The 15,043-nt window shown below is 38.7% G+C and overlaps 1 protein-coding gene across 1 annotated transcript in view; it reads right to left on the bottom strand.

Annotated features, from left to right (window-relative positions):
* N4BP2 (NEDD4 binding protein 2) overlaps window positions 1-15,043 on the bottom strand; it is a 1,502,684-nt gene that overhangs the window by 1,077,516 nt on the left and 410,125 nt on the right. The window contains exons 5-6 of the mRNA XM_044062929.1: window positions 1,253-1,329; window positions 839-994 (exon numbers count right to left, since the gene is read on the bottom strand). Of these exons, the coding sequence (XP_043918864.1) occupies window positions 839-994; window positions 1,253-1,329 (233 nt within the window). The remainder of the gene's footprint in view (window positions 1-838; window positions 995-1,252; window positions 1,330-15,043) is intronic.

The following is a 15,043-nucleotide window of genomic DNA, read 5'->3' on the forward strand; positions in this document are numbered from 1 at the left end:
CTGCCCCTCCAAAAAAGTCGTATTCTACATACTGTTGATGTCGCAACTAAAACAAAAAAATGAAATGTACTGCTGTTGTCGAACAGAGCAGCCACCAACAAGCTATATCAATATTTATCTGTGCTTTCCCATCTCTGATGTTCCAACTTGTGGGGAAAAAATAAATAATGATAACAGTAATGTATTTCAACTAGCTTTTCTTTGAAATATACACACACTCATTCCCAAGAAAGCTCATCAGTCACTGTGTCATGGATCACGTAACCACCATCTGCTTTCACACACAGGATATTTCCCATCAAAAACATTAACCCACTTTCTGTGCACATTTCTAATGTGTTACTGTGAAGAAAGTTGAAGACACAGCAACTTCAGTAATAAGATTGAAATAGTTCATAGAATAGCATGACCCTTCACTTTAGAGTTCTGATTCTGAATCAATTTGATGGGAAGCTACAAAGTATTAATCTGCTACTGGCCAAATTCATAATAACTTGCAAGTGTTCTGGACAAGAAAAAACATTTTACTTTATTTTTTTCATCCTGATTCTATATTAAAAACAGCTAAAATGAGCTGTTTGGGGACAAGTAATTTTCCTGCAATAACCCAGGACCCACCACTAACAGGTTAAGAATGTCACTTCAAGTTGTCTGATATAGAAAGGCAAGGCAGGCATGTTTCAAAATCAGAAAGGCCACTTAGAATCAACATAAAGACAAATTGCTTCATTACTCAGTAATAAAGCAGCAGATCACTTAAAATAGGGTTAAGCATGAGAACTGTTCTGAACAATCATGGTAGCATTCTTTGTGTTCATCTTAAACATTAGAAACTTACCTTGCCTCTTTACCATTGTACAGCAGTTCATAAACAGTTTTTGATTTCCCTTTCATAGGGTTTGGAGAATTCATAATGGTATTTACACTGACATTATTTTCATAATGGTCCAGCATAAACTTGATCTTTTCCCTAGTCACACCATGTATGTTTCGCCTAGAAATGAGACAAAAAAAGTCTGCCAGTAAAATGCAGCAAGGTACATTTTTACTTTATTGCATTATCTATGCTACATTACTTTTACCAATAAAATAACAGTACTAAATCATGAGGAAGTATTTCCAGAATGGCTGCAAACTAGTATTTTTCCTTTTCTTGTTATCTTCTAATGAATATACTGCTCAAAACTTAAGCAGACCAAGTGCTTCTGAAAAGTTCTATAGGTTAAACATACAACATCTTCTAAATGCATACCTTTCTAGCTCTTGAGGTTTATATTTCCACCAGGTGTCTGGCTCACGAAATACAATTCTATATCTATCAGCAATGGCCTAAGGGAGGAAAAAAAATGATCAACATTAGTACTACAATTTTGTTGTAGAACTGTTTAGAACTGCAAGTCAAGAACACATACCTTTCTCTCAAAAGTGCAGTAGGAATAAACAGGAAAAAATCTTTGGAAATAATGATGAATTGCACAAAAACACAGCGTGTTGCCAGTTACTGCTTAATAATGATGAAGCCATCTCTGTGACAGAAATATAAAGCCTTAACTACAATGCTTGCAACCCAAATTCAAGTAACTAATAGGATGCCTACAAGTGCTGATATGGGAGGATGGTCATAAACAGCCACTGATAGCTCGGCATTCCAGGGAAGGGGAGATTCCTCTAGATCAACACAATGGGGATACCAAGCAGTAGCACTAAGTATTACTCAAGTCAAGTTCTAGACATCCAAGCCAGTGATGTCATGGTAAAGCACAATTAAAATAAATTAAATCATGGTAAAGTGGTGGCAACAGTAAAGCAGAGGAGGAGAATCAAGATTGTGTAGGCATGCTTCTCCTTAGACAAAAACAGCATGCTCGGAGGAGACACTGTAGGGAAGGGTGTCCCAATGAGGAATGCAAGCTGTCCCATTCCCTGCCAAATGACCTTCGTGGGAAATGAAAGTGCTGATTCAGACTCCATGATGGGAAAGAAAGGGTTATCAGGCGTTTGCCCAGCCCTGGAATGCTCAGTTGTTGTGTACCTAGAATGAATATGCTGACTAGGTGCTGGCAGTGGAACCATCAGGCAAGTTACTATGGATGTGCAAAAAACACTAATGGGGTCCAAATCACTATCTTTGGTTGCAAAATGAAGGCAATATTCAGTTTTACTTATCTGCTTCTTCTGCTGAATGATTAAGCTGAAAAACAACTACATATAGCAAGACCTAAAAAATCACACTAACCTCAGTTAATCAAAACCAGCCAGCAGAAATCTAATCATCCTGAAAATAAAATGCCTGAAGGCATTCTCCATTAAAAATGAGTACTTTGCCAAACACACACAAGATCATTTCTCATAGTGGTCAAATATCCTCAAAACCCTCCCCACAAGTTGTTGTCTCTTCTGTACTACCAATGTATCAACTCAGACTCTGGCATTCTGAAAGAGAGGCAGATAATCCTAACTCAGCAGCTCTACAATAGTGCAGCATCCATTATACACACTGAAAGGCCAAGACATATTCCCAAGAAGAGGGCCTTCAAAAGTACGGCAATTTTACCATCTGGCCTGGCGTGAGCAATGGCATGCTATATTTGAACTCCAAGAAGCACTGTATCACAGAACTTGGAGCATTAGGTGCTGCCTGGAATGGCAAAAAGGTCATACATCAGGAGGAAGCAAGAGAAACATACTTTCAGGGCTGCTGTTTGACTAAGCAATCACTTGATGGACAGAAGGAGGAAAAAGCCTAATTTGACTGTTGTGTCCAGCATGGAAATGTGTGCCACTTTCCAGAAATTCTTCTGGCTGGGTCTTCCTTTGTCACATTTGTATAGCCTCACATCATGGGGTAGAAAACCCCTTGTTTTGCTGATGTACCAAACTACTGCCATATCATCACCACTTTGGATGGAAATGATACAATGATCCTTTTGGGAAGAGAATACTTGAAGACTACCAGGGACTGCAAAACTGATCACATCGTTGAGATGCTAATATGAAAGTGAGACAAATGAGGTTAATAGTAATACTACACCACTATCTCAGGGCAGCCACATAAGTGGTCACTGTCATTTGAGGAGTCAAAGTTAGAAGGAACTGCTTACCTGAAGTTTGGTATGGTTCAGTCACCATGCTAGCCAAGTACAACATATTTTGCTGTGATGGGAGAAGAGGTTTGCAGTGTTAACATCATGGAATCACAGAACCCACTGATGGACCTTCACATGCGGAACCAAGTAGACTGTTGCTGCCATCAGTTCTGAAGCCCTGAGGTAGGGCTCTGCAGCTATTTGGGAAAGCATCAAAAGTTGGACAACCTTGCTTAGTGGCAACAACATTACTGGGGAATCAAAACAGCCCAAAAGCTCCTGGCATTGATGGAACAGATACCGAATGGTGGAACCTGAACCAGGGTAACGGGAAGTTTTTATGAGGTTCATTGAGACTCTTGAGGATGAAAGTCTGAGCAAAGACTTCCTCTGACAGATGAGACACTCCTGTGACTGACAAACACCCAGTCATCCAGACAGAGAAAACTCTTGGATCCCTAAACCTGAAATGAACTGCTATGGTAGATACACACACACTGGAGAATGCCCAAACAAAAGAGTACCAAAACTGTCAGCGACTAGTGAAAAAAAAACTTTTTGGAAATTCTGGTGTTAAATGCATTATAGGGACGCTGGGGAAATCACATCTCTGAAGACACATGGGAGATTAGTGTAATCCAAAGAATGCACACCCAGCCACTGGAACACAGAACCAGCGTTAAAACGATAAGTAACACACCAAATTGCATAAATTCCTGGTATCTGTGTGGCACAAAGTCCAAGTGTCAACCAGCTGTATCAAACACGTTGGAAAAATCAATAACTCTGTGAATACAGAAACTGTAGTTAGACCAAAATCAGGTTTCAGTAATATGCCCGTGCCAACACAGTCTACAGTGGGCAAGGCTGTACACACCCCTTTCCCCATAGCACAAGATCAGTTTTTGGGGAGGAGGCGCTCAGCAAGTAGGGGCAGGCAAAAAAGGAATGTACCATACGAGGAGTATCACGGCCCCACCTTGAAAAAGATGTGGGGGAAGACAAATCATTGATAGTTAATTTATCCAGTAGAAATCTAACTGTTCATGAGACACAAGTTTTAAATAAAAGGACTTACGTTATATTCCCACGAAAAGAAGTAACGTTGTTGATTCTATTATAGATGCTAAAATGTTTGTTAGGAGCATTCAACTTAAATTAGATTTTGGTGGCTCTAATGGTATGGTGAATGGCCCTTGTTTTCGTACAAACAGTACATTCATTCCACAACTACATCCGATAGTGGAAGTTTTTTCTAGAAAATTGGCAAGTGATATATACGATTATTTTGAATTAAGTAAAGGAATGAGATATAGAAACAACCTGAATTATGCACAGAGACAAGCCCTGAAAGATCTTAGGAACGACCAGACTCTGGTTATTAGGCCAGCCGACAAGGGTGGCCCCATTGTCCTTATGGATACTGATGAATATATTTCCATCATGTTAGAACTTTTAAGTGATACGAATTACTATGTTAGAATAGATATGACCGCAGTAACAGACAAGGTGTTTCAGACATTTTATATGTTAGATGATCTACTTATGTCATCCCTTATCACGAAGGAATTGTATGATTATTTAAAGGTTAAGAATTCTCTCATACCTATTATCCAAGGCTTACCGAAGGTCCACAAGTCACAAATTAGACCACCGATGAGACCAATAGTGGCAGGCCAAGGATGGATTACTGAACCACTTTCCATTTTTACAGAATACCATTTAAGACCCTTGGTTGATGCAAATAGTAATATACTGAGGGATAGCAAACAATTTTTGCTTGATTTATACTCGTATATGAGTAGGCAGGATGACAGTCTATCGTATATTTTAGTCACTTTAGATGTGGTCAGCTTGTTCACTGTAATTCCCAATGATTTAGGTATTCAGTATGTACAGGACTATTTAAGAAGTCATTCAGATTTCTCACCTGAGAAAATTGACTTGATTTCTCTTTTCCTTGAGACCATCTTGATGAATAATGTTTTTATGTTTAACAATGATATCTTCCTACAAAGGGATGGCGTGGCTATGGGCACTTCTTGTGCCAATAGCTATGCCAACCTAGTCATGGCTTGGTGGGAAGAAAGTTTCCTATATAAGATGGGTTTGTTTTTGAGATATGTAGGTATATACCGAAGGTTTGTGGATGACCTCTTTTTCGTTTGGCTGGGTGATGTTAGTTCTCTGTTGGAATTTGTTGAGTTAATGAATAATTCTACGACATTTCTAAAGTTCACTTTGAATTTTTCTAGAGATGAAATTTCTTTCCTAGATGTAAGCATAAACAGACTTAGTAATGGGATGCTTAATACTTCTGTCCATAGAAAATTATGTTATAGAAACACACTCCTTCACAGGAATAGTATGCACCCTAGTTTTGTATTTGACAATGTGGTGAAAGGACAGATTGTAAGAGCCTCCAGGCTTAATCCAACCAATGAAGGATATATGAATGAGTTGGATGGCCTCAGAGCTAAGTTGATAGAGAGAGGCTATAATAGGGGATTAATTGAACAGAGGATTTCAGAAGTCAATGAATTGAGAAGTAATATAGCGAAGCCATATTTTTCTGAATTATCTACTCTTTCTGATATAAATAATACATCAATCACGCGTGAAATTAGGGCCCCTATGTTTTTTACAAAAGATGCCTTACATTTAAGAGAGCTTATGGCTAAGAATTGGGATATTTTGTTGTTGGATAATGACATCAAGCAGGTTGTGGGTTCCAAACCTCGGGTGTACTATAAAAACAAACCGAATCTTAAGAGACTATTATGTAAACCTAGGAGTATTATGGGAGGGAAAGATATGACCAGAGATAGTTTGAACACCTCACCATATGGAAAGTGTAACCAATGTATGTATATAGATGAAGCTACTACTTTTATACATCCAACTACAAGGCAAGTATTTAATTTCAATACTAATACAAATTGTAGTAGTAGGAATGTTGTGTATTTAGCCAGGTGTGAGGCATGTCCTGCGTTCTACATTGGAAAAACTAACAGATCCTTGAAGGAACGCATCAGAGAACACATCTACCATATCAGGCTAGGTTCTGATTTCAATGCACTAGCCAAACATCATAGAGATCTGGGTTCCACCCATACTTTTAGGTTTAGTGTTATGCAAAAAATATATGCTAATCCGAGGGGGGGTGATATTATTAACTTCACCCTAGAATGTGAACTAAAATGGATTATAAGATGTAAAGCTGACCACATACCCGGACTGAATGACAAAATACAAATTAAGCCCGTTTTAAAAAATAGGAAACTCAAAAGGAAGACATAGATTAGGTCTTCCTTGGTGCTAATGTACAATAGGGTGTATGAGATTTTTTATATGTGTGTCTTATTTTTTGAACAATATACAGATATCTAGCTAGGTTTATAGCTAACATCCACTAATACACTTTTAACATACTTATACATTTTTATTTTTATATTTATGCACACACACATGTATAGGTATATATATTTTTTAGATAGAAGTATATTAGCATATATGTTTTAATGGTTTATTTTTGACAGATTATTCTTGTTAGATTTTACAACAGTTGCGCTTTGCTCATTGCATAGCACTTTTATTGTATTAATTCCATTTTGGTGTGATAAATCTAAGCTATGTAATTAACCAATGAAATTAAATGGAGGGCTATTTAAATGTCAGAAAGGAAATGCATTGTGTATAAGTCTGAAGAAGCCTCCGGGCGAAAGCGCTTACTTTTCGTGATTAAAAGAATTAAAATAATTATTTTACATCTCTGAACAGAGTTATTGATTTTTCCAACGTGTTTGATACAGCTGGTTGACACTTGGACTTTGTGCCACACAGATACCAGGATTTTATGCAATTTGACATGGGAGATTAGAATACATTGTGACCATACACAAGGACTCAAACAATTAAAGGCATTTAAGCCACTGAGATACAGAATGGGCTTACGGTCCCAGTTTTTGAGAAGGCAAAAGAGAATCTACTGGCAATACCCTCCCTAATCCACATATCCCTTCAAATCTTAGAAGACAGGAAGGAGTCAAAACTGCAGTGATTTGCCCTGGAACTGACCAAAGTCTCTTGGAGATCACCAACAACCCCAGCCTGTGGGACTGCAACCTTGCTGGAGTACTGTCTCGTGTGACATACTGGAACTACATCCAACACTGGCTTCATTGTGTCCTTGTGAATGACGACCATGGATGGAAAATGTAACATTCATAGTGATCCCTTCATACCTTTTAAATATTAAACAATCTCAGCACCAAAGAGAGCAGTGCACCCCCTCAAGGAAGAGACCAGAAAAGTCATTTTGATGTCCTTGGCAAGCCTAGGTGAAATACAGCCAGGAATGACAATTAACGGTTGTGGTTAATACAGCTGTCCTCACAACCCCTTCCTTGGTGGTCTAAGCCACATGGACCCTGAGGCTGAAGGAATTTCATAAAGCAGAAGTCTGACCCTTAACTTTGTTCTTCAAGAAGCCATAAGGCAACAATCTAGCAGTATGCTATAGTTCATTTGATACATTTCTCTAAACGTACAGTAGATGGGTGATATAATCAAAGCCCACAAAGGCAAGGTATCAATGACAACACACACTAAAGCTGCCCATGGCCTACACCTCCATAAATGATATCTGTATAGCTGGGTCTGTAGGGTAGAAGCCCTGAACAGGGGTGCATCTGATATGATAACATTCCCTCTGAGGCACAAATATCTGATGCTCTTTCTATGAATAGGGCTACCATGTACTTGTTTTCCCAAACCATCTCTGCAGCATCTAGAAAAATGTCCACCAAGTGAGGAGCTACTTAAGAAGATTAAAGAATAAAGCAACAAGCATGTTTTAGTCCCCAATGGGAACACAGGTTCCCCAGATGAACCAATTTTGCTGCATTAAACTATATAAACTAGCCAAACTTTGGTAATCATGGAGGGCTGACCCAAAATTCTCTTCAGCAGCTGATCAGTCCCAATGTACCTGGATTTGCACAGGTACTTTTACTCCAGTCAAAAGGAAGTTCTGACTCTCATGAATTCAGGAGTCACTTGGGGAGCTGGGTAGGGATGGAACACCAAAGAGGATGTGGGAGGCTATAACACAGGAGTAGAAGGCTAGGAATACCACCCCAGCAGGGTTGGTACATGCCAGTTGTCCTAAAGAGCTCTCTCCTAATGGACAAAAAGCACCATGAATATGTAATGATAAAAACAGGGCTGATGCCTACAATGCCAGCATTGAAGCTAGTAATGTCAAACACTAGAATCAGAATTGCCAGTGCCTGAAAGGCCAGTATATCAAAAGCATATAAGCAGAAATCCATCATACCAGAGCCTGAGAGACAGATACAAGAAGCATTACTATTGAAAACACTGGTATCAGGCAGACAAACAAACCTCTACCCAAGAAGCTAAAGTGCTTTCAGTAAAAGAGGGTCTACCTAGAAGGCATGCAATCAAACCGCTGATAACTGTTGTGCCAGTGCCAGAGAGAAAAGTGTCAGAAAAAAACACTGACACAAACTTGTGTACAAAAAAACTAGAGGACGAGAGGAGTAATTATCCTCGAGGAAGTCCGAGCATCAAAGGTGGATGTCAACAGAGTGCTCAATGGCAGGAATACTAGAGAGTGTCAAGATGTAGTAGTGGCAACTGGTTGAAAGAAGGGCAAATGGCCCTGTACCCTAGCAGAAGAGTCAACAACTAACCAAAAGCAGTTTTACTGATTCTGCTGACAGACTACTAAAATTCATAATCACTAGCTTAGGAAAGAAATGCCCTGAAAAGGAAGGACTCTCCATCACACAGGACCGCATATGCCAGAAGATAAAGGAGGCCTAGATGATTAGTGAAAGCCTTCACATTTACATGACAAACTCTTATTTTTAAAAGACAGTTTTTTGGCATAATGCCTGTCTGATTTAGAAGAATATGTTGGAGTCGAAAATGAAGGCAAACAATGATCTTTAGATAGTAGCAAGTTCATTTGAGGACATCCAATATTACCCACAAACCGTGCTACTTGTAGATGAAATTTATTTGTCTTCCCTAGCACTTTCAACCAACAAGTAAAAGAAACAAACTGCTCCAAGGCAAAAACACTCAAAAAATGTATAAAAGAGCACTTCGGGAGGTCACACCATGCTTTAGAGCTAAGTCCTTTAATAATTCCAAAATAAATGCCAATGAAACTGCACACAAATACATATAAACATTCACAAACAGAAGTGGGTTTTTGTCAAGATAAAGACTTCTTCAGATGAATGCATACCTCTTAACTGTATCCTATTTATACTCTGTGACTTCACTCAAGGTAATGGTAGCAGTCTGTTACACAGTTAAGAGGTATGCATTCATCTGAAAAAGTCTTTATCTTGACAAAAACACATTTCAATTTGTGAGCGTTTGTGTGTGTAAGTGTGCTGTTTTATCAGCTTTTATTTTGGAATTATTAAAGGTCTTTGCTCAAAGCTTGGTGTGGCCTCCCGAAGTGCTCTTTATATATTTTCCCTAGCACTTTGTCAGAGAACCCTTGCAGGGATCAAATGATAAACACTCCAGTTAACAGTATTTTATATTGAACCATTGCTGACAATTACCATCATCGACAGATAAAACGACAGAGTAAGCAATTTCCCAACAATATACTTTTCTGGGCATACACTTATTTACTAAAAATAAATCACAATTGTTTAAACAATAAGTAATCCAAATATCAATACTATACTTACACAATTCAGAATTTAATAAGTCACTGCTTATTATGGTGGCTAGTTCTGTCAAAGCAACATCTAGAACACAGCAATGAGAATGAAGTGAAGGTGTTCCCATTTTTGAAAAAAGTTGGAAAATGGGAGGAAGAAATTCATTAATCTCCAATGAAATCTGTGCCAACACTCCATCACTTCAGCAGAAACAGTTTCTGACAAGTCACTCTAACACTATAAGAGCTTAAGGGTTCCCAAACAAAACAGAGCCCCCATGCAATGAAAATACTAATAACTTTTTCATTTTTTTCTCCCTTGCCTTTTATTTGTTATAACAAACTAACTTTGCAGCAATACACTGTTCTCAAATACTATCATCAACTCTCAGGAGGTTAACATATTCATTTTCCAGATTGTTGTAACTTGTTGGAAATGTAGAAATGGTCATGGCTGAAACATATGAATAAATTTCTGAATATACTCAATTTGATGAGCAAAAATATCAAAGACATTATCAAAACCAGATGTGTGGAGGCACAGAAGGACTACTTGCAATCTAATGTAACAATAAATTAAAATAAATCCAGCAAAAATATAAAGGAAGAGACTGTTAAAAAAAGAAAAATAATTTGTCAAAAAAGAATTATAAAATGGAAAGGAGACTACAGCAATGACAGCAAATTTGTAAATCACAATGTTCAGAATCAGCATATCACAGTACTAGTTATGTCCCACTCAGCAGCATCCTCAAAGGTGAACCACACCCAAAAACTGAAAAAAAAAATGTGTTTTTCAGTGAATCAAACTTTTCTGCATTGCTAATACCTCTGTATCAAAGTAAATGGTTACGGTTATTTTCTAATTTGTTATACCTCAAAATGATCTGAAGGAGACTGCCATGGCTAGCATTATTTTGTTTTACAGTCGATGCCTTTGCCTTCCTTATATCATGTTAGAGAGACAGAAAGAAATCCATAAAAGAAAACTCCAACCTAGAACTAAAAAAAAATTTTTTTCACTCTATCTTTGTTTTCTAGCCTATTTTAACACCTCAAAATCATTCTAAGTGCTTTACTTGTAATTTTAGCCTGTTTTCCACAACATGGCTACCAATGGGGCTTGCTGTATCAATGTGATCTTGTTCTGCCTCAACCCTTTCCCTTTCCCATAATACTTTGTATGACACATGCCAGACATAAGGAAGTAACTTTGAATTCCCATGCCATTGACATATAATGGGATTTGGGAGGGTCACGGTTATTTTCTTTATCTTCTGTAAAAGGACTGCTTCTTTTCGGTCTCAAATCACCCTCATTTATGTTTGGCTCAGACCTTGGTTTACACTATAATTAAAAGTTATCCAGCTACGGCCAGAAAAGTAACTAAACTGCAGGCCTTTGTCCAGTGTTTTCTTCTGTAGTCTGAGGAATTCATTCTGCATGGGTCTGTCAGTGCAGAGACAGTTTTAACATCTCTGCAGTAGTGTAGGGGGAGGGGACTCTCAATTCCTGCTGCACTGATGAAGAGGAAACCTGAAAGCTTTGTATTTTGTATTGTTTTAGTCTTATTAAACCAGAACCAGTAAAATGTTTCTGCTGTTTTTTTTTATTATTTTATTAATTGAGTTTATCGGTCACAGTTTGCTGTGGTAGTCTCTTTTTTTTATTATTATTACTTTAAAATCAGGAAGAAAATATTGAAAACAATGTAAATCAGCCTAGTTTTCTGTGCATGTAAGTTAGTAGAAGAGATTCTTTTTCAGAGCACTATCAATGCTGAAGGCACAGATATTACAGTTAAATTATATGCACTGCTGGATCATTATCTAAAGTCCCTAAAGCTTTCTTCTTATAACCTTCCCTACAAATGTTGGCACTGAAATAAAATTATTTCACCTAAACAGGAATCTGGGGTTGAGAGAACATTCAACTAAAAAAGGGAAAGAAATGCAAAGACGTTACATTTACACGTGTAAGATGTGGCTTGCAATCTTACTAAGGATGAGTGGATGGCATAGCAGAAGTTAAAAAAACAAGCATTAATTGATCATTTGTATTTCAGACAAAATTGTCAAAATAGTATTAATAAACAGATTATACCACTTGAGAATTATACAATGGATACGCAGGATATAATCTGCTGAATGGGAATGCTCTAGATGAATAAATGAACAATTGTTAAAACCCTTCAATAGGGAGTTGCCCTTTTTTGAGAAGATTTTTCCTTATTGCATTTAAAAGATCATAAACAATTTTTATTACCCAAGGCCCATAAAAACTATTGGACTCCACCTCTTTATTTAATTATATATGAAGACAACGACTTTCTGCAAAATGTGTTTTTCCTTTATGAAAATCTGCTAAAGAATTCTGTTAACAGAAATTAAGTCTACATTAAAGACAACTCAATGCATGCAAGATATTATCAGCTATTATTTGGAAGGACATATCTTACTGGTTGAGTGTGAACATGATGGACTGTTATCCTTCTGTTTAACACATCTTACCTAGCTGTGCAGTTCCAATTTATGGGAAAGACTCAAATGTTCTCACACTATTACACTTGTGATATACATCTTAACTTTTGAAGGTATTTTTTTAAACAAAAGATAGTGCAACTGGGCACCATTTACCTCTTTTTATGCCAATATGTTCATGGCAAATGTTTACAGAAGATGCATGAAAAATAATAACTTATCTGAGTCACTGGTGGTAACTTATACATAGTATGTATACTATGGGATGATTCAAGAAGGTACTTGACGTTTGCACAACGTGGTATCTTTCCAGATTCAGCAACCACCCAACATGATGCTGCATTGTTCTCTACCACACAGATGTGCAGCACCATGGAGGGCTAGTCCAACGGCTGTGCTGAATGCTAATGAGCCAAGTGCTCTTTCCCAGGAAACACCTCCATGAAAGCACCTACACATTGCAGTACTGGGCCATGTTGAACCACCTGCCACGAACATCATGGGGGGAAACAAGTAGACACCAGCAACTGCTCTTAAGGTGCAGTAATGGCATCAATTGTAGTACAGGGATCATGGGATGCACTAGACCACCAGGTTTTACTATTAAAGTGCTGTAACTGCACCAACACCACAATGAGGATCTGAGGGGGTGACACACTAGCCTCCGGGGCATAACAGCTAACTGCAATAATGGTACTTGAACTACTACAAGGTTGGGTAGAAAACAGGATGGCAGACAGGTTAAGGGCTGTGGTATGTGTGAATTCACATTGTGTATACTTGTGTGTGGGGGCCATCGACTGCAGGGGAGAAGGTCACTGCCTACATGAGTAGCTGTTTACTACCAAGACAGGAGGCTCAGCAATGATGGTAGTAAATGCAATTCAGAGACATGTAAATCAGTCAAGAATGGTGTCTTATCTTGTCACAGTTAACATGTCACTGAATTGCAAATGCACACATTAAGTGAGATGGGCCTTTTTAGCAGGAGTCATATGGCTCATGTTAAGCCCTTTAATGAATTCCGGGATATATGTTATTTTTGTGTAAAGGTTAATATAGCATGAATTTGCAAAACAACTGCAAATAAAAAAAAGTTAAACTTAGTTTAAGACAAGTTAAGGATTCACTTTTGAGATCACAGACAACAAGGCTGAGTTTTTTGGGATGCTATGACAGTAACAGGGAAGCTGATTAAAGGACAACAATGGGATTCTATTATTAAATGCTCAACTTCTCTGTCTTTTTTCTCCCTATTTATTGCTACTGCTATGAACAAATACAGCATTTAAAATATTTTAAACTGACTGTTTCTCTCCACTAGAACAGTACCTTATTGTAATGTGTTGGCTTCACTTTCAAAAAAATGTGCCCTGCCCTGGAAGTGTCGCCAATTCACTGATGTCATCAAGGCCACTGGATACAGGTACTTTTCTGGCCATTTCCCTCCCCAAACTGACATCACCACTACCATCCTAAAAACCCACCCATGCTGTGATGTCACAGCTCCCTGGTCCTTCCCCTATCCATACAAAAAGTAAAGGCTAAAACAAGGAAAAGTATAGTTGTGTACACTTACCATACATGTAGATGTTCGAGTGTATTTACTGTTGCAGTCATCACACTTTGGTTATCCTGCCAGGGGTAGCCCTCAGTCGGCCCAAATACCAGAGGCTTAGTACTTATGCGTCGGTTGCTGTTGCTTCAGTACTGACGGCAGGTCGCCAGAGATAAAAAAAAGCAGGCGGCCGACACCATTACATCAGTTTTTCTGGCACCAAATGTCAGGAGCCCCCAAATAGGGAGCTAACGTAAGGTGGAAAAACATCACAAGTAAAAATTAAATACCAATAGCCCTGTAAGGAGTGAGGGAGAGAGACAGAAAGAGAGAGAGATACAAGGGGGCTGGAGGGTGGGAAACCAGGACTGCAACAGTGAATACACTCGAACATTTACATTTATGATAAGTGTACACAACTGTACTATGCTCTTCATGTTTCACTGTTGCAGTCATCACATTTGGGTTGATTCCCAAAGTTGAAGAATGGATGGAGGTAGTCAAGAAGAGCTGGGGCTGGCTAGTATGCCCTACAGGACTGCTGTTGCAAAGCCCGCCCTGCATTTGGAAAAGACAGGCAGGTGGTAATGCTTGGTGAAGGTATGAAAAGAACTCCAAGTAGCAGGTTCCAGAATGTCCCTGGTAGGGGCTCCTCTGAGAAAGGCTGTAGAGGTTGAAGTTGCCCTAGTGGAATGCTTTCCAACTCCCTGTGGGGGTGGTTTCCCATTGTGTTTGTAACAGAAATGGATACAGTGTGTTATCCATTTGAAGATGGTTTGTTTTGATATGGCCTTGCCCTCTGCCCCTGGTGCAAAGCTGACTAGTTACTGGCCAGATTTCCTAAAGGTCTTAGTCCTATCAAAGTAGAATCTGAGTTGTCTATGCACATCTAAAGAGTGCAGGATCCTTCCCCCTTATTTTGTGGATTAGGGGAAAAAGGTGGGCAAATGGATAGATTAGTTGAGAGCCACACTGGACACCACTTTAGGCATGAACGTTGGGTTAGTCCTGAGGGAGACCCTGTCAGCAAGTAAAATAATGAAGGGTTCCACAGCCATAAGTGCTTGTAGTTCAGACACTCTTCTAGCTGAAGTGATGGCCGGAAGCAAGGCTGTTTTCCAAGAGAGGAATTTTAACTCTGCTGATGCTGCAGGCTCAAAGGGGGGGGGGTAGCATGAGCTTTTCCAACACAAAGTTAAGGTCCCAA

The sequence above is a fragment of the Protopterus annectens genome, chromosome 2.part1, assembly GCF_019279795.1.
Source record: "Protopterus annectens isolate FY-2018-M chromosome 2.part1, PAN1.0, whole genome shotgun sequence".
Lineage (NCBI taxonomy): Eukaryota > Metazoa > Chordata > Ceratodontiformes > Protopteridae > Protopterus > Protopterus annectens.